Source organism: Panulirus ornatus, chromosome 14, assembly GCF_036320965.1.
Source record: "Panulirus ornatus isolate Po-2019 chromosome 14, ASM3632096v1, whole genome shotgun sequence".
NCBI lineage: Eukaryota > Metazoa > Arthropoda > Malacostraca > Decapoda > Palinuridae > Panulirus > Panulirus ornatus.
Window position 1 is genome coordinate 1,986,193 of NC_092237.1, and position 23,791 is coordinate 2,009,983.

The window sequence follows — 23,791 nt, forward strand, 5'->3', positions numbered from 1 at the left end:
GATCCATCCTCATCCGTGTGGATGATGCTCTGGTGGATGCACCTCCTCTATGGACAGCTCTGCCAGTGGTGTCAGCGTTGACAACAATTCTCCCAACTGCAACGCCCTCCCGACACCTCAACGGCCTCCAGAAATGGATCGTCGCCAACCACGTCACCAGAAACTAAATCAAGACCCGAGTCCCTGGCTTGGTTTGTTCCGTGTCCACCACACGACTGGGGCTGCAACCAGACATGCTTTAGAAAATGGCATGCAAGATCATCCTCGGTCTCTCCTAATAAGCTACTGCACCTTTCTCGCCACAGTCGCCTTCTTTCACCAGAGATCCCTCGTCCCTTACTTGTAGTTCGGCACTAGAATCATACAAAGGCCATCCCAACTGGTACAGACCGCTACAACACCAGTCCCATCCCAGCCACTGTCAACATCATCAATAACTAGTAGACTGTCACCCCAGTGTTGGTGTACAGACTGTCACCCCAGTGTTGGTGTACAGACTGTCACCCCAGTGTTGGTGTACAGACTGTCACCCCAGTGTTGGTGTACAGACTGTCACCTCAGTGTTGGTGTACAGACTGTCACCTCAGTGTTGGTGTACAGACTGTCACCCCAGTGTTGGTGTACAGACTGTCACCCCAGTGTTGGTGTACAGACTGTCACCCCAGTGTTGGTGTACAGACTGTCACCCCAGTGTTGGTGTACAGACTGTCACCTCAGTGTTGGTGTACAGACTGTCACCTCAGTGTTGGTGTACAGACTGTCACCTCAGTGTTGGTGTACAGACTGTCACCCCAGTGTTGGTGTACAGACTGTCACCTCAGTGTTGGTGTACAGACTGTCACCTCAGTGTTGGTGTACAGACTGTCACCCCAGTGTTGGTGTACAGACTGTCACCTCAGTGTTGGTGTACAGACTGTCACCTCAGTGTTGGTGTACAGACTGTCACCTCAGTGTTGGTGTACAGACTGTCACCCCAGTGTTGGTGTACAGACTGTCACCTCAGTGTTGGTGTACAGATTGTCACCTCAGTGTTGGTGTACAGACTGTCACCTCAGTGTTGGTGTACAGACTGTCACCCCAGTGTTGGTGTACAGACTGTCACCTCAGTGTTGGTGTACAGACTGTCACCCCAGTGTTGGTGTACAGACTGTCACCTCAGTGTTGGTGTACAGATTGTTTATCTTTTTTATAGTCTCATTTTCGACATTGTACTTTTTCTATATTGTAAATCTTTGGCTGCAGAAAATTCGATTAACCTTTCGTTAATGTTGTTATTATCATTATGTTTATTATTATTATTATTATTATTATTATTATTATTATTATTATTATTATTATTATTATTATTATTATCATCTCCATGTGATGAGGCATTTCATGGTGCTGTAGTCGTAGATGTGTAGTTCATGAGGCCATCGCGTTCCTACATGACCGAGAACATGTACACATTGTTTGCTGTTCCTGTGTCACAACGGCTAATTACTGAGGTGGGTTACTTGAGGAATCATTAAGGAGGATCATTACTGGCACTGGTGAGGAGTGCAGGAGACGGTGGCCTTGTCCTTCATGCCTGGTGAAGGAGTGGCAGAAGGAGGAGAGAGCTGGTGAGAGGTATACAGGAGGACAGGACTGCAGTAGACGAGTTATGTTGTGGTAAAGATGATCATTGACAACTTGGAATGTAATAAATGGAATAACTAATGTTATTAGTTAGCAGGATGGATGCAGCTGTGTTGTGTCTTGATCCTGTGTTAGTTCATGTTGCTACAGTGGAAGTACCTGGTGGACACACACACTGACCTAACGCTTGAACACACACCCGACCCTTGAACACACACCCGACGCTTGAACACACACCCGACCCTTGAACACACAGCTAACGCTTGAACACACACTCGACCCTTGAACACACAGCTAACGCTTGAACACACACCCGACCCTTGAACACACAGCTAACGCTTGAACACACACTCGACCCTTGAACACACGCCCGACGCTTGTACACCCACACAGACCCACCGCTTGAACACACACCCAACGCTTGACCACACACCCGACGCTTGAACACACACCCAACGCTTGACCACACACCCGACGCTTGAACACACACCCGACGCTTGAACACACACCCGACGCTTGAACACACACCCGACGCTTGAACACACACCCGACGCTTGAACACACACCCGACGCTTGAACACACACCCGACATCCATGAGCTGATCCCACCATAGTGTTAGTTAGAAGAGTAAAGCTGATCACTTGAGTTTCATGTGTGTGTGTGTGTGTGTGTGTGTGTGGAGGCCCTAAGGGCTGCTGAAGGCCCTCAGGGCTACTTCTGTTGCCTTCTTATCTCACGAGTGTGTGAAGTCCGTCAGGGCTGCTCTTTCTGCCGCCTCTTGACCCATTAGCGGAGCAAGTAATGTGCTGGTGAAGATATTGTTGATGATGAGTGACAGCTTGAGGTATGGCAGAGAGAGAGAGAGAGAGAGAGAGAGAGAGAGAGAGAGAGAGAGAGAGAGAGAGAGAGAGAGAGAGAGAGAGAGATTGTTTCTGTTCCAGTCATTGTTAGTAGAGTGCCTCTATGTGTATGTGTGTGTGTGTGTGTGTGTGTGTGTATGTGTGTGTGTGTGTGTATGTGTGTGTGTGTGTGTTTGAGGGGGGGGGGGACCTCCTTTACCTGCCACCCCGTTATCAGCCTCCCAGACATTCATCCTCCATCCCCCTGCAAGGCCCGCCCTTCCCTGGCCTGGTGCACGTGAGGTTCTGTCGTCTTGGAAGGGCAGCAGGGAGCTGGCAGTCAAGGGGCAACCCTACCCAGAGCTCCCCGACATTAGACCTTGACGTACGACGCCCTTCCTCAGGAGGTTGACGTACGTCAGGAAATTGATGTACGACGGACACCCTCAGAAGGTTGACGTATGACGCTCTTCCTCAAGGCAGTTGCTATTTTCAGAGAGAACTGGTTATGTGAGACCCTTCATGTGGAGGTCTTGGTCCTCAAGGGCGAGGTAGGTAGGTCCTCAAGGGCGAGGTAGGTAGATGCTCAAGGGACGGGCAGGTCAGTAAGGGTGAGGCAGCTCTTGTGGTTCCTAACATATCTCGGCCGTGTTATTGTAGGCAGCGTCGTGGGGACCTTAAAGAAATGTCAGGAAGGCAGGACAAACTAGACGTGAGGAAGTATTGTAAATGTGAGAATTACATATTGAAGTGAGAGTTAATTAGCGTGACTAACAATGAAGATAACATTGAAGAAGTGTTACATATTAGGGTCGGCCATATGATGGAACTTAGTCATTGCAAAGTAACAATCGTCTTTAATGGGAAGGTCGATTACTTTGATCACTTAATGAGTAATGATTAACTTATCATGATCATTCCTCCATGAATATTGCTACAAACACCTAGGTAAGTATACTGGTGACCTTAAAATATTGCTACAAACACCTGCGTAAGTAAGTGTACTGGTGACCTTACAACCACCTAGGTAGGTAGGTAAGGTGGTGACCTTACAAGGTTGTTGAAGATCATCACAAACACTGTGAAGGATAGTTTACCTGAGACGGTTGTAGACTACATAGAATAACCAGTACACCAGAGGCAAGAGTGCACCTGTCTTGCCCCGAGATCATTCCTGTACTTTGGGTTGAAATTACTTAACATATTGCTCTTGAAAGTCCTTAACAACGGGTCACCACAGGTCGAGGGCTCACCCGGTGGTTTACTTAGTTTACCTACACATGACTGGGTTTACCTACACATGACCGGGTTTACCTCCCTCAGGACAGACGTGTTCTCACTCAGGCGGCAGTTGTACAGGTGACCAGGACCCGAGGTCTCCGTGCTCTGTGGTCAGGACACAGCGGCTGCTGAGCCATTGTTCGGTCCGTCCTGCTGACCGGCGAGGAATTAGGGTTAATTCCAGGAGATATTATCAGTTAAGTATTATTATTATTAAGTTGGATAGTGATGGACTCAAGTGCGAGGGGCTTGGGGCAGGGGCGGCCGCCAGACTCAACAGTGACCCAAAAACCTACACAGGTGTTGTGTTGTTGTGTTGCTACACAGGTGTTGTGTTGCTTCATCCCGTACTTCTTCTAATTACCTTTCGTTACCTCTCTCTCTCTCTCTCTCTCTCTCTCTCTCTCTCTCTCTCTCTCTCTCTCTCTCTCTCTCTCCTTCGTTTGTTGTAGGGTGGGTCAGTGTTGTTGTAGGGTGGGTCAGTGTTGTTGTAGGGTGGGTCAGTGTTGTTGTAGGGTAGGTCAGTGTTGTTGTAGGGTGGGTCAGTGTTGTTGTAGGGTGGGTCAGTGTTGTTGTAGGGTAGGTCAGTGTTGTTGTAGGATGGGTCAGTGTTGTTGTAGGGTGGGTCAGTGTTGTTGTAGGGTGGGTCAGTGTTGTTGTAGGGTGGGTCAGTGTTGTTGTAGGATGGGTCAGTGTTGTTGTAGGGTGGGTCAGTGTTGTTGTAGGGTGGGTCAGTGTTGTCGTCTTGGACCACCGTACTGTGCGGTGCGGACGGCCAGTGTGGACTGGTGCGGGAGGAAGGGTTTGGATCCCTTACTGTTGTGGTACGTACCTGGTTCCTGTGTGTGGTGGGTGTTGGAAGACGGTTCTGGATCCTCCTTTACTGTTATAGTAGTGGGTTCCTGTGTGGAGTGGGTGTAAAGGTTCTGGATTCCATACTTTTATCATAACGGAGGTTCAGTGTATTGGATGGTGCATGAGGAAGAATCTGGACCCACTTGGGTTATAGTAGTGGGTACCAGTGTGTGTGTAGTGGTGGAGGAGGCTGGCCTGGGGGTAACCAGATAACACTATTATCCCTCAACATAAACACTCAACAACTTTATTGCAAAGCAAGCCAAGCGATGAGTTATCATGTATTCATTTACTCATTTAATTATTAATTTATATGAATATATGGATATGTTATTATATGTATTCGTATCATTATTATGTGTATTAATTATTAATCATCATCATGATCATCATATTCTGTATGAGCGCCTGCTGGGGCTTCTGGCTAGGCTGTGAAGAATTTAAATGAAAAATGTTTATTTGTTTGATCAGTTTAACAAGAGAGTTTTAGTTCCTCTAACTTACACACACACACACACACACACACACACACACACACACACACACACACACACACACACAACACACACACACACACACACACACACACACACACAGACACAGACACACACACACAGACACAGACACACACACACACACAGACACACACACACACACAGACACACACAATACACAGACACACACAGACACAGACACAGACACACACACACACACACACACACACACACACACACACACACACACACACACACACACACACACACACACAATACACAGACACACACAGACACAGACACACACACACACACACACACACACACACACACACACACAATACACAATACACAGACACACACACACACAGACACAGACACAGACACACACACACACACACACACACACACACACACACACACACACACACACACACACACACCCCGCTACATCAATTTTTCCCGTTCGCCTCGTGTCTATTCATAAGTCTGTCTATCCGTCTGTCTGTCTGTCTGCTGTCCAGTGTTCAGTAATGATCATATTCAGTGAGCAGTCGCCACATAGTATGACTTACAGTGTTGGGTTAACAGGTTCCCTGCTAGAGAGGCACATGTCAGCTTCGTCGTGTGATGTGTCAGAAATTATGTCTTATTGACCTTTTGTGCTGTGTTTATTGTGGACATATGAGCCAGTAGGAAAGGTCAAGGCTGAAGGCTTGTGTCACGTACCATGTATATGGAAATCTGAGCTTTACTGACGATAAGATTATTTATTTATCCAAGTGTCATCAGCTGGAACATGCAGACCTGGTCATGACTCCAGCCATCAAGTGTTGGAAAGATTTATACAACATTTTACCGTCAGGAGGCAGCATGGTATGATACTCTGGGATATAGTATGATTTACTCATGATACTGTGGGATATAGTATGATTTACTCATGATACTCTGGGATATAGTATGATACACTCATGATACTCTGGAATATAGTATGATACACTCATGATACTCTGGAATATAGTATGATACACTCATGATACTCTGGGATATAGTATGATACACTCATGATACTCTGGGATATAGTATGATACAGTTATAAGGTATATAACGCAGAGTAATACAATCTTTAGTTACAAAGATACAATGTATGATACAATCACGAGTTACAGAGTTGCATTGTTATACAGTCATAACACAAAAATACAATATTATACAACCAGTAGACATAGAGATACAATATGATACAACAATATGGCATAAGTATGATCTGATACAAAAATAAGGTTATTGAGATTCATTAGGATACAATCGTGAGAAGCTGTGATACAATATTATACAACGATAATGTAGGGAAATACAATATAATACAGGAGGGGAGATGATATATGGACCTGTGGACTGTTTTACGTACTGGAGGTCATCATAACACTTACAGCAGACTTGTGACTGTTGTAGGATCGTATATAGGACTGTAGGATTATGCTGTAGATTTTTTTTTTTTTTTTTACAGGACTTGGGCATAACTCTGGCAAGACGGGTGTAGGACTCTATGGTATGTCTGGTGTAGGACTCTGTGGTATGACTGGTATAGAGCTGTTGTAGGACTTCCCTCCTGGACTCTGCTCTAACACTCTAATGGAGGACTATGCTGTAGGACTCTGTTGCAGGATCTACTGTAGGACTGTAGCAGGACTCTCCTGTAGGACTGTTGGAGGACTCTGCTGCAGGATCTACTGTAGGACCTTGACATAGGACTAATGTAGTACTTTGGTGCTGGACTGTGTAGAAGGACGCTGTTGTATAGCGCGCACACACACACACACACACACACACACACACACACACACACACACACACACACACACACACACACACACACACACGTATGTATGTATTTTATGTATAAAAGTTAACAAGGGACATTCCTGACCTGCCACGTAAGGCGGAGCCTCATAAAGTAAACATTTACACTCTCTTAAGTGTGTGTATGTTAAGTGTTTCTTTGTAAGTGATCAAACAGTTGATTACTTCACACTCTGACCGTCTCTTTTACTGTCTCTCTGTCTGTGTGGCTTGCTCTTTAGCTCTTCGTCTTTGTGATTGTCTGTCTCCGTCTGTCTCTGTCTTTACGAGGTTAATTTGTTTATGAAACATATCTTTCATTTATATTTATGTCTGTCTGTCTGTGTCCACTGTATACTTGTGTCTGTTTTTCTGTTCGTGTGTCTGTCTTATTGATTGTCTTATAGTGATGATGGTCTTGTGTTCGTCTCTACCTGTATGTTACAGTAGCTGTCTAGTTGATGTTATCTATAAGTACGTCTGTTTATATCTGTCTGTATATCTTTGTCTGTCTGTCTGTCTGTCTCTTTGTCTGTCTGTCTGTCTGTCTGGTCCTTGTCAGAGCTCCGTCATCTCCTCCTGCGACACCTGACGTACTTGAGGCATCTCTTATGATCGATGTTCTCAGGCACAAGGAGGAGGATATGGACTGTCAGGAAAGTGTGGTTTATAATTATCCTCCCTCAAGTCCTAGCAATACAGTGTGTAGTAATAACATTCTTGGTTATTGTTGTTGTTGTTGTTACAGTGTTGCAGTTGTTTGTGTTGAGTGTCAGGTGTTGACGATGTTTAACTTACTCTTGATCACATGTTTCCCGTCATCTTTCTCCAAGCATCTGTTCTCTGTCAACTGTTCCCCATTACCTGTTCTCGGTCATCTGTGTCCATTACCTGTTGTTGAGGAGCTGTTTCCCATTAACTGTTCAGAGCAACTGTTTCCGGTGGGTATTCTGGGTCACAGGTCATGGGTCATCGGTTCTGCTAGCTTGGGTCAGCTGTTGTGACCAAGGTTGTGTATCGTGCGTCAGGGTACAGTACCATGTGCCTCGTGTGTGTGTGTGTGTGTGTGTGTGTGTGTGTGTGTGTGTGTGTGTGTGTGCAGGAAAGAAACCACGCTAGTATTGTGGTTTCGAACCCTGGCTCCCATGATCACCATACACTCAAATTAACATTATGACAAAATAGTATATTATTACTGCACAAGAGCCTGGGATTTCTACAGGTGTGTTTTCACAGGTTTTCTGAAACCCATAAGATGAAACCTGGGATGGGTTTACCCTGGTCTGCCGGAACCTGGGATGGGTTTACCCTGGTCTGCCGGAAGGTATAAACAGTTTGGACAAAGTGACGCTCCTCGTAAACTGTCTTCCGACGCACAGTTTAGTCTGAACAACAAACTGTTCGTGAAATTATCTGTATCTATGAAGAATGTTGTGGTATGGAGGATGTATTAGGCGGTTCTGACGGAAGAACCTTGTGTTTGTATGTAAATCTCCAGAGAGAGAGAGAGAGAGAGAGAGAGAGAGAGAGAGAGAGAGAGAGAGAGAGAGAGAGAGAGAGTATCGCCAGGTCAGAGGTGATGGTTCTCTTTGTTAAGCAGCCTCTGGTATGTGGACCCCCGCACTCCCTGATTTGATAGTGGTATGGCTGGACCCGACCATTAACCACACGAGTCGTGTAGGTTGACCTTACAACACAACACACGTAGAGTGTGGGGGAGCCTTACAACACAACACACGTAGAGTGTGGGGGAGCCTTACAACACAACACTCGAGTCGTGTGGGATAGCCTTACAACACAACACAACACAACACACATGTACATTACTTACTAAATAATCTATAAGGTATTTTGTTTATATTGAACCTGATGGTGGATCATAGGTTATAATATCGTCAGGTCACAACACTAGAGATCAACTGTGTCATGTCGTCAGGTCACAACACTGGGGACCAATGTCAATAATAAAGACTCTAATTTCGACTTCCGTCACGTGACCTAAAAAGATGACCCATGATATTGACCTAGTGACCATTTGGTCCTAAGACTTTTCGACCCTTTGACCTCCAGACCCCGTGAACTCTTGACTCCTTGAGCCTTTGAATCTCATGACCTCTTGACCCTTGACCTCTTGACCCCGTGACCTACAGACCCCATAACTTTGATTCCCTTAACCTCAGACCCCATAACCTGCAGATCTTGTGACCTTCAGACCCCATGACCTTCTGACCTTTGACCCCGTTCTGTTTTGACCGTCTGGCTGGGTTGGTTTGGGTTGTGCGGCGTCGGACTCCCCAGCGACCCCTGGCAACCATACACTCTCAGTATCTTTCACAAAATGAGTCATTCATCTTGACGAGCGAGCAGGTGAGCCTCCTTACCCCCTGCCACCATCTGTGGGGTGGGGGGGTTGTCAGCTGGATGAGACTGTGCCTGTCCTGACCCAGCTGTTAGTAGGCCACGCCCACAGCATCCTCACTGGCTCCGCCCACTCAGCTGTATTTTTTTTTGCATGTTGGCCTCATACTGCTACCCCCCCCCCCCCCACCTGCGACACGTCTCCCCCCCACCTGTGACACGTCTCCCCCCCACCTGTGACACGTCTCCCCCCACCTGTGACACGTCTCCCCCCCACCTGTGACACGTCTCCCCCCCACCTGTGACACGTCTCCCCCTCCCCACCTGTGACACGTCTCCCCCTCCCCACCTGCCCTGGGTGTCATGGCGGCTGGCCAGCTTCCACCCTTTCCAGAGGGTTGCCTGCTCCCCTCCCTCACCCTCCCCGAGTCCCCCAACACTCGGCACTTCTGTCCCCAGGGGCGCGGGGGGGGGGGGGGGGGGATCTGGGGATGGCCAGCTCCAGCAGACCTCCGAACGTGTCGGGGTTAACCTTTGACCCCGCCTGGCGCCTCCCCGACTCTGTTGACCCCTCCCTTACACGAGGCAGGCAGAGGTGGAGTGAGTGAGTCAGGCAGATGCCCTCCCTCCCTCCCTCCCTCCCTCCCTCCCTCCAGTACACATGAATAACCTTCAATCATTAATTCCTGAGTGTGTTGTGTGTAGTTATGTGTGTGTACCTGTTGGCTACCAGAGAGTAGTACACCTGCCTCCCCTGGCCACACCTGCCTGCCTTTGTCCCTTGCCTGGGTCAGGTGTTTGGTGGGCAAGAGGCCCATGGACGCACCGCCGAGACTTCAGGGTCGTAAAGTCTGGCGAATTATTAACTTTACTGGTGTAACCGCTGTACCTGGACCGAGGCGAAAAGAAAAATGCGTACAGCAGCAAACAGTTGAGCTGCAGAGATGCAAGTGAGGTTCAGCAGTTTTACACAAAGTTGATGTTTTGAATATAGTTTTAATTGCACATGATAATGACAGTGTTGAGGATGGGGCTTCTGTCGCAGCCTTGTATGCGAGTTCGAAGGAGCTGGATGTGGTTGTACTGCAGCTTGAGGACGAGGGATCTGTGATGGCAGGTGGTGATGATGGCGAGATGGTGCAGTAGCTTCTAGTAGGTGGTCCAGATGATGAGGGTGATGATGGGAGGTCCAGTGTGGTGATGATGGGAGGTCCAGTGTGGTGATGATGGGAGGTCCAGATGATGAGGGTGATGATGGGAGGTCCAGATGATGAGGGTGATGATGGGAGGTCCAGTGTGGTGATGATGGGAGGTCCAGTGTGGTGATGATGGGAGGTCCAGTGTGGTGAGCGTCTTCTGACACTTGACATAAGACGGACAAACAATGACCACACATGTTTCTCTCTCCTCTTATGGTAATTTCTGTCGTGTGCAGGAGGGAGGGTTGGTCGTGGTGGTGGTAGACAAATGAAGTTGTTGTTATAGTGATGAGTGGGTGGGAATGGTTGTGGTTGTAGTTGTGAGTGACGTACTTGTGCTGGTGGTAATGAGCTAACTACCTTACTAATTTCATCAGGCCTCACATCCGCTCTGTAACGTGACTCAGCCAGTCATGGCGACGCCTCATGTGTGTGTGTGTGTGTGTGTGTGTGTGTGTGTGTGTTGAAGTGCGTTTATAAATACGTGAAGCATGAAAGTATGTTTGTGTATGTGGTACATCACAAAAAGTCTTTTCTGAATAGTATGTGGGGCCGTGTGTGCGTGTGTGGGGTTTGGGTACAGTAGGGGACAGTGTGGGGATTGGTCGAGCACCTGTGGTGTTGGGAGGCTGGGCGTGGTGGCACACATTACAGGTGCTCGATGAAGTACAGGTTATATAGTGACACCAATATTGGTGCAGGTAAGTTACAGAGGAGGGCTGACGGTCCCATGGAGTAGGCACAGGGATGATGAGGGCGTAGCCTGCATCCTCCCAAGGGTGAGGAAGGTCCTTGGCCGGCGTGCTGTGGAGTGTGAGGACCCTGGTTGGCAACCTCAGGAGGGTGAGGACCCTGGCTGGCAACCTCAGGAGGGTGAGGACCCTGGCTGGCAACCTCAGGAGGGTGAGGACCCTGGCTGGCAACCTTCGGAACTGGAGTGGAGGGTTCAGGCCTCCGGTCAGCGGTTCAAGGGCGTTCTCTCCCACCTTCCCAGGAAGCACCTTATCATTCCACTCTCGTCCCACTCTAAACACGGCCCAACCTCGAGACATGGATGGTCCCCGTTACCCTCAGCCAGTGCCCGCCTCACGAATCCAACCCCCCACTCCTCCTCTCTTCGCCGGCCAGGTCTCATGTCACGGAAACCCCTCCCTCCCTCCCTCCCTCCCTCCTCCTCCATCCCTCACCAACCACGTCTCACGTCAGTCCACCCTCCTTCCCCCGACCTCTGACTAAGCCTAGCCTCACTCACCGCCAGTGACCACCCACCTCACGTCATTACCCTGCATCTCCGGCAGACCTCGCCTCACCAACCTCTCTCTAGGCCCGACGTGTGCTTCATGATTCTGCCTTCTACCCTGGGCCACTCCATCTGTCAGGCCTCCCGCCACCTGGCCCTGGACCACCCCACCACCCACCCTCTACGTACCCACTACAATATTAATCTCATCATTGATCAGTGATCCCTCGCATCATTGATCAGTGAATCTGATGCAGCACTCAGCATAATTACTGCTTAATGTAATTAGTGCCTTGCACGAGACGAGAGGACCTTGGGTTAGTGCTACACCAGTTCCTCACATGTTTGGTACGTGAGTTGATTGTGTAGACGAAGTAGAATGCCATCAGTAAGAGAGTCAGTCAAGAACTGGTGTTGAGGGGAGGGAGGACAGGGGGTGGGGTGGGGTGGGGTGGGGGGTAAGTGGTTGTGGAGCACTTTTCCTGGTTGTCATACAAAGGTGTTGGGTTGCCTGCTGCTACACTTGACACCCAGAGAACTCGTCTGAGGTCCCCGCCCGCCCACAGTTGGAGGTGGGTGGGTAGGTGGGTGGGCGGGCGGGCGGGAGCGTAGCATTACAACCCCCCCTCATCACCCGCTGCCACCCACACCATCATCACCGGCGGCCGCTACCTCAGCTCCCCTCCCCAGCAGCCACTTCGTCAGCGTCCTCTGCAAGAGCACCTCCCTCCCTGCCCTGCATCAGGTACTGTGTGTGTGTGTGTGTGTGTGTGTGTGTGTGTGTGTGTGTGTGTGTGTGTTTGTCATGTATAGGTTGTGATGTGACGTAACTTTGAGGCACCTTCACAACCATCACCAGCAGTACTACCAACAACAACCTTCACAGCCACCACCAGCAGTACTACCAACAACGAGTCACTGGAATTTATCCCAAGTGTAGCAGTGACTACGTGGCCGGCGTGTCACATGACACTGATTAGGTGTCACGTGTCTGGAGTGTCGTGTGACACGGGTCAGACGTCACGTGGGTGGTGGGTTTTGTGACGCGTGTCCGGTGTTACGTTTGTGGTGTGACTAACGTGTTATGTCACTTGTGTCAAGCGTGGCTGATGTGGTGTGTCACTTGTGTCAAGCGTGGCTGATGTGGTGTGTCACTTGGACCCGAAAATATGTGAAAATTCTCACATGTAGAGCAAGCAGTGTTGTTACAACCATACCCAGTGAGGGAGGGTGGGTAGCGTAGCGGCAGGAGGAACTGAGGCAAGATATTATACATTGTTGTGGCCACCGTCACTGTGACGCCCCAGGAACGTTGTTGTGGCCACCGTCACTGTGACGCCCCAGGAACATTGTTGTGGCCACCGTCACTGTGACGCCCCAGGAACATTGTTGTGGCCACCGTCACTGTGACGCCCCAGGAACATTGTTGTGGCCACCGTCACTGTGGCGCCCCAGGAACATTGTTGTGGCCACCGTCACTGTGACGCCCCAGGAACATTGTTGTGGCCACCGTCACTGTGACGCCCCAGGAACGTTGTTGTGGCCACCGTCACTGTGGCGTCTCCTGGAAAACCTGTCAAGAAACCAGCATTGCAGACCATCCGTGAACACCATCTTCAGACACGTAGGTTGGCATATAACAATACAACTAGTGGGGGAAAAAGATGTAAACACCATCGGTTTGAACTAACTAGATCAGCTGTAGAAACCAGTCGGTGTAAACCTTCTGTAAACAGAGCGGTAACCTTGAAGCAGGGTAGACAACACCGGCGTCACAACCACAAATTTAATCGTTAAATTACTGAAATGATTGATGTAAACTTACCACTGAAATAGTCATTAATGTAATCTTACCACTGAAACAATCATTGATGTAAACTTACTACTGAAATAGTCATTAATGTAAACTTACCACTGAAACAATCATTGATGTAAACTTACCACTGAAACAATTATTGATGTAAACTTACCACTGAAACAATTATTGATGTAAACTTACCACTGAAACAATTATTGAAGTAAACTTACCACTGAAACAATCATTGATGTAAACTTACCACTGAAACAATTATTGATGTAAACTTACCACTGAAACAATTATTGATGTAAACTTACCACTGAAACAATTATTGATGTAAACTTACCACTGAAACAAGCTTTAGACACTGGTGGGTGAAGGAAGCTGCTGGAACTGATGATGACAGCTGAACGTTCGTGACCAACTGTACAAACCAATGACACGAAGACTATACACAGCAGCGGCGGCAAACGTTCTTGAAGAAAGAGACACAAACGTTTTCGTGAAGAACTGGGATAAACCAGCTGTAGACAGACACCCGTGTTATGGAGTATGATCATTTGTGGAAAACATTTGTAAAGTAAGAAATATTGAGGAAAGTGTGACGGAAACACGACGAACAGTGTGACGAGAACACTCGGAACAGTGTAACAAAATGTGACGGAAACACAGGAAACATTGTAAGAGATACAAGGGAAGATGTCACCAGGGAAAACATGTCGCGAATCTGTTGTGTTGAAGCAACATTTGTGGAGTTACACCCAGGATGATGAAGGCACTCACCACTCTGACGAACTCGCGGTACTTCATGGTTACTTTCATATCTCTCTCTCTCTCTCTCTCTCTCTCTCTCTCTCTCTCTCTCTCTCTCTCTCTCTCTCTCTCTCTCTCTCTCTCTCTCTCTCTCTACCATTACTCGTTTCTAGATGTCATGAGGATAGTGAAGAGCGAGTGGGGTTGTGTCACCTTGCTAGTGGACTCAGACGGATTCAAACGTGGGTCTGACACAGAACTGAGGATATCCAGCCCAAGCTGATGTCTAACTCTTCCTTAATGTGGTTGTTTTCTGACAGGACAGTAACTGCAGGAATGTGTGTGTGTGTGTGTGTGTGTGTGTGTGTGTGTGTGTGTGTGTGTGTGTGTGTGTGTGAGAGGAGCTAGAGAGTCAACATCGGCCCCAACCTGTCGCCAGAGTTCCACGTCAGACAAATTATCTATCGTGAAGTATTAGAAAAGTATTAATTATGTTGATAAGAAACTCTATAGCAAGCTGTTCACGTCCTACGTAAGACCAACACGAAAATATGTTTCTCATGTTTGATCACCTCAATATAGCAAGCAGAGAACTCACAGTGAAAGCCCAGACTTGGGCAAGATAGATAATACCACAATGATGAGTCCAGAGTTACAGGGAAAGGCTGAGGGACCTTGAATTTGCCCTTTATGGAAGAGAGAAGAGTGAGGGATGACCTGATCACAACCATTAAATTTTAAACCAGTTTGATGACGTAGACATTGAACAAGCCTTCGAAAGAAAACGATAGAATAACCAAATGACTTGAACTTAGATAAGAAACTTTTTAATAAGACGTAAAGAAATTACTTTTATCGTAATGTGGACGAAGGCAGCAAGCTGAGGAAGTTGTGGTAGATGTAGACGTCATACGGAAGTTATGGTAGATGTAGACGTCATACGGAAGTTGTGGTAGATGTAGACGTCATACGGAAGTTGTGGTAGATGTAGACGTCATACGGAAGTTATGGTAGATGTAGACGTCATACGGAAGTTATGGTAGATGTAGACGTCATACGGAAGTTGTGGTAGATGTAGACGTCATACGGAAGTTGTGGTAGATGTAGACGTCATACGGAAGTTATGGTAGATGTAGACGTCATACGGAAGTTGTGGTAGTTATAGACGTCATACGGAAGTTGTGATAGATATAGACGTCATACGGAAGTTGTGGTAGATGTAGACGTCATACGGAAGTTATGGTAGATGTAGACGTCATACGGAAGTTGTGGTAGATGTAGACGTCATACGGAAGTTGTGATAGATATAGACGTCATACGGAAGTTGTGGTAGATGTAGACGTCATACGGAAGTTATTGTAGACGTCATACGGAAGTTATGGTAGATGTAGACGTCATACGGAAGTTGTGGTAGATGTAGACGTCATACGGAAGTTGACAAAGTTTTATGATGATAGAAACCGTGTGAGCGAGAGATGATGCCTCGCGATCATGGCCACCTCTGCCCCTCTGTAGCGCAGTGGATGACGACACGACACAGGAGTGTGACTGTGTGACAGCTGCCCACGACGGAACTCGAACCCGTCTCCTGTCATTCATGACCTCCAACGCTGACCATGAGGTCACCGCCACTTGCGCCTCCAGGTTACAACTCAAGTGTTGTAATAGTGAGGTTGTATCATCCTGACCGAACACGACGGAGGAATTTTAAGTTTCCTATCTCGAGTCCATCAACCTGAGGAGGTGAAGTGCTGGAGAACACGGCAGGTGTGCCTCCACCCACACACTCGTGACGTCACGGGGCATACAGTCAAGGCCCTGGAGTGAGGATAATCTTGTTACGTCATTCATGGCTCCCCAGTGAGGATAATCCCATTACATCAGGATCAAGGCCCTGGAGTGAGGATAGTCTGGTTGCGTCAGTCATGGCCCTGGAGAAGATGATTGCGTTACATCAGTCAAGTGAGGATAATCCCACTGTGTCCATCATGACCCTGGATGACGGTAATCCCATTATATCAGTCATGTCCCTGGGGTGAGGATAATCCATTAACATCATGGCCCCGGAGTGAGGATAATCCCAATACATCCGACTGCAAGCGGCTTGCTAATGATGACGTCACTTGGAATCTGTGTATGCCAACCTGTCGTGTAGTTTGCCGCGCCCTTGCTGCATGGGAGGCTTCACCAGTGGTCCAGGAACATGTTGCACTGGAGTACGTGTCGCTATCATGGTGGTGTCACACGACTATCCACCGAGAACTGACACTAAAGTTGTCGTAAACTGAGACATAAACCAAGCATGTCCACGACAGCTTCAGCCTCAGAGCCGGGTGAGGGAAATACAGGGAACCAGAAAGACTTTTGTACCCGATGAATATTGTGAGCAAACAGACCTGACACAGGGCAAACAGACCTGACACGGAGCAAACAGACCTGACACAGGGCAAACAGACCTAACACAGGGCAAACAGACCTGACACAGGGCAAACAGACCTGACACGGAGCAAACAGACCTGACACAGGGCAAACAGACCTGACACAGGGCAAACAGACCTGACACGGGGCAAACAGACCTGACACGGGGCAAACAGACCTGACACAGGGCAAACAGACCTGACACAGGGCAAACAGACCTGACACGGGGCAAACAGACCTGACACGGGGCAAACAGACCTGACACGGGGCAAACGGACCTGACACGGGGCAAACAGACCTGACACAGGGCAAACAGACCTGACACGGGGCAAACGGACCTGACACGGGGCAAACAGACCTGACACGGGGCAAACAGACCTGACACGGGGCAAACGGATTACATGGAACAAAGAGGCAAAAAATGCTCTCACTCTCACAAACACCTGCTGAGACAAACAAACAAACAAACAGGGAAGCACTCAGTGAGCTGTCAGGCAGATCAGCGTGTCCGTCACTAGGGACCAGAAACCGTCTTGAATGGTGGCCCGAAACTCAGTTTAAACTGTGAAGAGAAGTGAGTGTAAACTGTTGAAGGTACAATCTGTGCTGCATGCAGATCGTGAACATAGTTCAGAGTACAGTCACTGACAGGAAGACTGTTTGATATACAATAAGTCATTGTGACAGGAATGTTTTTCAAACATAATTAAGGCAATATGATGTACAGTGACTTGCGGCTGGGGAACTCCCTCGGGGGAAGGTAATGTCATACCAACGTTTGATTCTTCCTCAAAATCAAAATGAAATGAAAGTGAAAATAAAGTTGAAAATCTATTGAAGACCAGACCACTGATACTAGTGTGTGTTTGATGTATTAAGTTATTGCTGGGGGCGTAGTTGATGGCTGGGAGAGAGAGAGAGAGAGAGAGCTCCAGTCGGTTACGTCTCTTTGGACATAAATAAAGCTGGTGGAACTTGCTACGTCAGTGTGGAAGGGAATGATTGTGGCTGAAACACTTGAGATATATTGTTTATTTTGGAATTCCAAGACACTGAAGACAACACTGAGTTCACAAGACACAAGTAAAGTTGCCTGAGGATGGAACACAAACTGAACCAGGAGGAGGGAAAGATGGTGTGAGGGTGACGACTGAGCTCCAGCACTCTACAGGAAGCTACACCAACTGTTGCTCCCGGGATGACAGATGAAATGCAAAGCAAAAACACACGAGCGACCAGTGAGTACAGCACTGGTGAAATACGGTAGGATAAAGGTAAATGCAAATTTATTTCGAGTTAGGAGAGGAGTGCAATATGCAAATGAGGTATGAAGTAGGAGACAGGAAGTATCAACAGTGTGGCAACAGGTGATTGTTGGGAAGAGTCGGCCAACATGTGTGGCCGGGAGACAGACGGTGACTGTATCATGTGACCAGTCATTCACATGATCGGTTTTTTATAAGTAATGATCGGGTCATTAAGCCACCATGAAAGATGTAAAGGTAAATTAGAAATAACTGAGAGTCAGTTTGAATGACCTCGGGTTAAAGTTGAGGTTTATTTACTCTTATCAAGATTGTCACTAACACTCTCCTGGTCTGGCCAGACCCTCGCATCGCCCTACCCTTACCAGCGTCTTAGGCCAGACCAAACACCCTCCCCTGGCCAGCGCCTCAGGCCAGACCAACACCCTCCCCTGGCCAGCGCCTCGGTCCAGACCAACACCCTCCCCTGGCCAGCGCCTCAGGCCAGACCAGCGCCACGTCCGGAAGAACATAACTTTCCGACACATACTTAAAATGGGGTGATGATGGTGTGGTATTGTGGTGGTTTGGTTTAGTGTGGTGGTAATGGTGTGGTGAAACATGAGTTGTGGTGTGGCGATTGTAAGAGGACACAGTGAGCAACTCGCGTCCGACGGCCATCTACCAGATCGTGTCTGTCGGTCGTGTACGACGTGATGGGGTCTACATAGTGCATCTCAAGGCGGAGCATATGACGGAGCACGTCAGAGAGCATGAGCGGCTGGAGCATCAGGGATGGCGGACCTGAGGGCACCGACCCTGAGGCAATAGCCAGGGACAAGTAGGTGCTGTGTGCCGGAGACCCGACACCCCGGCACTATCTCCTCCTTCGGCGTCACTCTCTCGTCGTCAGGGCTCTCCTGAGCCTGGCCAGACCACCACAACGTCGCCACCTTTTTTATCACAGTTCAGACTATCTCTCTGGCCAGCTCCCCTGCTGGCTTGCTCCTGGGTCTGGTGCACCACTTCTCCCACGGCTTCTGTGTACATATGTACATGACCTGCTGACCTGCTGCACCTTCACGCCTGGATCTCACGTCCTTATTTTCTGAGTCAAGTCTGACCTGCTTGTGTTGTGCTGGTTTTTATTAAAAAAAAGTTTTGTTTTGTTTCTGTTTTTTAGCACCTTGCATCCCTTCGTGATGTCATGGACGGAAGCTACGTTCGGTGAGGTAGTTGAAGCAGCGATCCATTAGCCTTGAGTGAAGCTGCCGTGCAGTCTGTTAGATTTGAATGTGCCTTGTTGAATGAGAGGTCTAGTCATGGTGAGGTAATATGTTGGTGGGATTGTCTGCTGATGAGATCATTCGCTGGAGTAATCGTGCGTTCGTGAGGTTGTTCGCTGGTTCTCTTAGGATGGTAATCTTTTGCGCTGTTGACGTAATACGCACGTGAGATCGACTGTTAAGTCATGCATTTGCGGGGTCATTGGCTAGTGGAGCCTTTCGCTGGTGGGGTCACATACTGGAGAGATTTTGGACCGATGGGGGAGTGGATCTTGCAATGGTGGGGTTCAGCGCTGTTTAATTCATGACCTGAAGAGATCTTTCGCTGGTGGGATCGTACGCTGGTTGAGTCGTGCGCAAGTTACATCATTTGCTAATGAGATCATACGCTGATGGGGTCGTGTGCCTCCATAGCTATGAAGTACAGGATCCTGGGTACGGGTGTTGTGGCCTGGGGGATCGCTGGTTTCCTTTGACTCATGGATTACCAGCCGGTTCATGATGGCTACCGTGCCAGGCCAGTGCGTGTCTGTGTGTTTATTTAACCTCATGTATTTATGCTATTTCTGGACTTGTATATCACGTGTTAATGTAATACTACTTTATTATGTCATCTTGCTATAGCTATATACCCATCCATGTTTGGTTGTCTGTTTATCGTGACGTAACATTCTATAGTTTTGAGTTCTAATGTATGACAACCCTATTATTATTATTATTATTATTATTATTATTATTATTATTATTATTATTATTATTATGTGTTTGGTAATATATTGTTTTCCCATCCAGCTCGGGAATCAAACGCTCAATTTGTTTCCAAATTGTGTATCCAGTCTCACTGGCTGTACTGTACAGATGATATGTGTAGCCCTAAAGTATCGTACGCTGGTGATGATTATCGTTCATCGGTAGTGTTGCCAGGCGTCGGTCTGGATGATGAGAATTTTGTGCACATGATTAGTGATTACTTTTCATTGTGAACTCGTTATGCTTTTTTGTGTTTATTTTGTTACGCTGATAAAACAGTGATGGTTTTATTTAGTGGTCTAAGAATTTTCGTAATGTGAGACTCTGTTCCTTATTTATTGTTATTTAAAGATTTTCCTTTATTTTAAATGTCGTCTTGAGTGTGGAGTCCCCTTCCTTGTATCCTCATGAGCCGGTCTCTCCCTCTCACTTGTAACACTATTTCTTTACCTGATTTAAAGTCAGCTGTTCTGGGAGCAAGGAGGTTGCAACGCCCAAGACCTTTAAAGGGTAGTTACTCATGACACAAGTATTGCAGTTTCAGTCTTAGTCTCCTCATATGGTAACATATTGTCCTCTGGCGTAGGCCTGTTCGCTGTTATCATCATCATTATATTTATTTCACATTTTTAATTTCTTATTTGTTCACGTAGTTGGAAGTGATCAGTGATGTAACTGTTATTCTTCTATGAGTTTTTTGTGTCAATCGCTTGCCTTAGCTAATAAACGATTTTGTTGTTAGTTTCTTCTTATTATTATCTTCCTTTAAAGTTATTATTATTATTATTATTATTATTATTATTATTATTATTATTATTATTATTATTATCATTATTGTTATGCTGAGGAGGAGCATAAATGACCTGATGTCACGCGTTGGGGTGACGGGTGAGAAGCTGTCATGGGGCCGGAGTGACAGGTGACAAGTTGTCACAGACAGAATTGACAGGTGACAGACTGTCACAGGCGGGAGTGACAGGTATGACCGTGTTGTAGATTTGAGAATAAACGAGGAACCCTCTGGCTGAGGAATCAGAACCTACATGTGTTGTGAAGATTTGTTTACAGATTGTGAACTGATTGTTGGAATTTGGCAAAATTGACATAATCTTATCCTCCACAGGTCGCCCCAGCAGCAGCAGTCGCCACCAGGTGCCACCCGAACTGTCGCAACTCGGCCCTGTGTTCCCCCTTCCGTCGAAGCCCACGGTCGCCCCTCCAAGTGCCTTCCTAGTGCCTTAGTTGGCTCATACTTGTGGTTGTGAGTGCAAGGGGAGTGAGAGAAGTACCTCAAGATGGCGTGGCTGAGCGCGGAATTCTACTTCTACAAGGGGAGCGCCCCCTGCCGCTCCGTCTGGATGACCCTCAAGCTGCTGAATTGTGAGTTCGAGGAGAAACACGTTGATCTCCTGAAGGCGGAGAACAAGCGGCCGTGGTTTATCAGGGTGAGTTTTCCTGAACTTTCCTGAACTTACTCATGGACTCATTAGTGGTGAGTGAGGCAGGTTACTGAGACTCATGACTCACTAGTGGTGGGTGAGGCAGGTTACAGAGACTCATGACTCTCTATCGGTGGGGTAAGGTGGGCAAGAAACTGACTCACTAACTGAAGTATACTGGTGAATAAGACTACAGAGACTCCCTGATTCATGTATATTGGTGAGTCAGTCAGGCTGCACGGACTTTGACTCATAGATTGATTTTGCAGATGTCAGGCTAAACAGACACAGGCTGACTTAGTGACTCATGAGTCTAACTGAGCTGTAAGATATCCAGATGTTTGTTGAGACGCTGTGGCTCAACATCTGGTCCACAGTCACTTACTGACTCAGTCAGTGGTCCTACAGTCACTAACTGACTCAGTCAGTGGTCCACACGGTCACTGACTTAGTCAGTGGTCGGCTTCGCTATAGGGCTTGGTCAGTAGCCGCCAGAAGTAAACAAATCGGGTTATGGAGGGAGGAATGAGGGTGGGTCAGGAGGGTGTTGATTCAGGGGTTTCAGCCCGCTTTATGTAGCGGCCTCGGGCACCGCATCTTGCACTAATGGAACGGAATCGTTTATGATGCTTGTAAACCCGAGGCTAATTGAGCAGGTTGAAGTGCTTATAGCTCTTAACCCTCACTGACTTAATTCAGCTCCATTTTACGTTGTGCTAGAGTCTGATTACATCCTTTAAGTTTAAGAGAACATTATTATTTTGGTATATTACGTTGAAGATTGAGAAATCTCTAAAGTCATAACTACGAGCTGGAGACACACAGATGTACACATAATTTCCACGTGGAAATAACATGATGAGCAGAATTTCAAGTTTTCTTTGTGAGAAAATGACTTGCCTTACACTGGAAGGATATAGAATAAACCATTAATCACGACAGTTATCCTTGAAAGTAGACTCAAATCTTCCTGTTTGCCCAATAACAAAGAGCCATTTATATTGCATGCGGGAAAACTACGAAAACAAAAAATGTATAAACTAAAACCTTCGTCCTAATGGCCAACATTGTTTTTGTTCTGTTTTGTCTTTTTAATATAAAGTCATCAGTAGATCTGAGGGTACCTGGAACAGGAATCTAAACCCTATTGAAAATGTCATTCGTAATGAAAATAGAGAAATTTAGAAGACTTATGACGTACATAATAAGCTTCAGTGGCATGTTGAGGCAGTCGACCCACAACGTAGGTTGGTCATCAGTCACGAGAGGAACCCTGGGCTGGGCCACACAGTACAGTAGTATTAACCAACGGACCACAAGAGTCCATCCAGACGCAGCTGGCCGCTCCCAAGGACCACCTCCTCACACACCAAATCCTTGTCGTTCAAGGACCACGTCAGGCACCAAATCCATGTCATCCAGGCGCCGCGCACGGCAGACACCAAGTCTTTGTCTTCCAAAGCTGACGTCATGCCCAAATCTGTGTCATCATCTCCAGCTCCAGTTCATCTGTCAGCTTCTGCCTAAACATGGACGAGGAAGGATAGATGGATGAGGAAGGATAGATGGGTGAGGAGGGATAGATGGATGAGGAAGGATAGATGAATGAGGAAGGATAGATGGATGAGAGAGACGAGAACATGGCCAGGCTATTCAGTCGTAACGCATCAGCAAGTCTGGAAGTGTTCCTCTCCATTCAAACTTGTTCTTCAGACGTTGTTCTCCACCATGTTGGTTGGACTTCACTAGTTGAAGACTTTGCATCAGTAGAAGACAAGTCTGAGTTCCTCACACACTCAAAAAAACCTGTCTTCATGACTCATACTCAATGAAGATTTACCATCATTGGACTCAAGGTGCGTGTGTTGGTGGTAGGTTTGGTTGATGATATCCCCTGCGACGATGTTACGGGATCCAAACCTCTTACTGAACCAGCTTGAAATGTATTCCAGAGAGAACTTTGTACAGATGATTCCTACTCACTTATGATGTATTGGTTCATAAACACTTATACATAACGACTCATTCACAGGGTGAAGTGCCGGACGATGAGGTCAGCAGTGAAGGTGTAGTTTATATTCAGTATATTTTAATACTCGCTAAAATTATTACTCAGTTCGCGAAAATTGTTCAGTATTCAAGCCTGATCATCCTCGTTAACTTATAGAAAGACTTAAAATTATCGTGATTTGTTTTCCGATAATTCATCATCTCGCTTGTTAAGAAACTCCTCTGAATTATATATAGTTAAAAGCCAACTTCATCACCATGATCCAGTGTGCTTGTGAAAATTAAGATATACAACGACTTAAACAGGAAGACATTATGATACATCGATTACTGTATTAACCGACCTGACCGGAGAACGTAAACA

The 23,791-nt window shown here is 47.2% G+C and overlaps 1 protein-coding gene across 12 annotated transcripts in view; it reads left to right on the top strand.

The window, feature by feature from the left end:
- The window catches only part of LOC139753145 (glutathione S-transferase 1-1-like), a 200,915-nt gene that overhangs the window by 112,449 nt on the left and 64,675 nt on the right, over positions 1 to 23,791 (top strand). For 11 of the 12 annotated variants that reach the window (XM_071669303.1, XM_071669307.1, XM_071669304.1 and 8 more), the window contains one exon: positions 21,102 to 21,423. In XM_071669303.1, coding sequence (XP_071525404.1) covers positions 21,274 to 21,423 — 150 coding nt within the window. In that variant the 5' untranslated portion in view covers positions 21,102 to 21,273. Of the gene's footprint in view, positions 1 to 12,345; positions 12,475 to 21,101; positions 21,424 to 23,791 lie in introns of those variants that run through there. The other variant, XM_071669313.1, reaches the window with a different exon arrangement.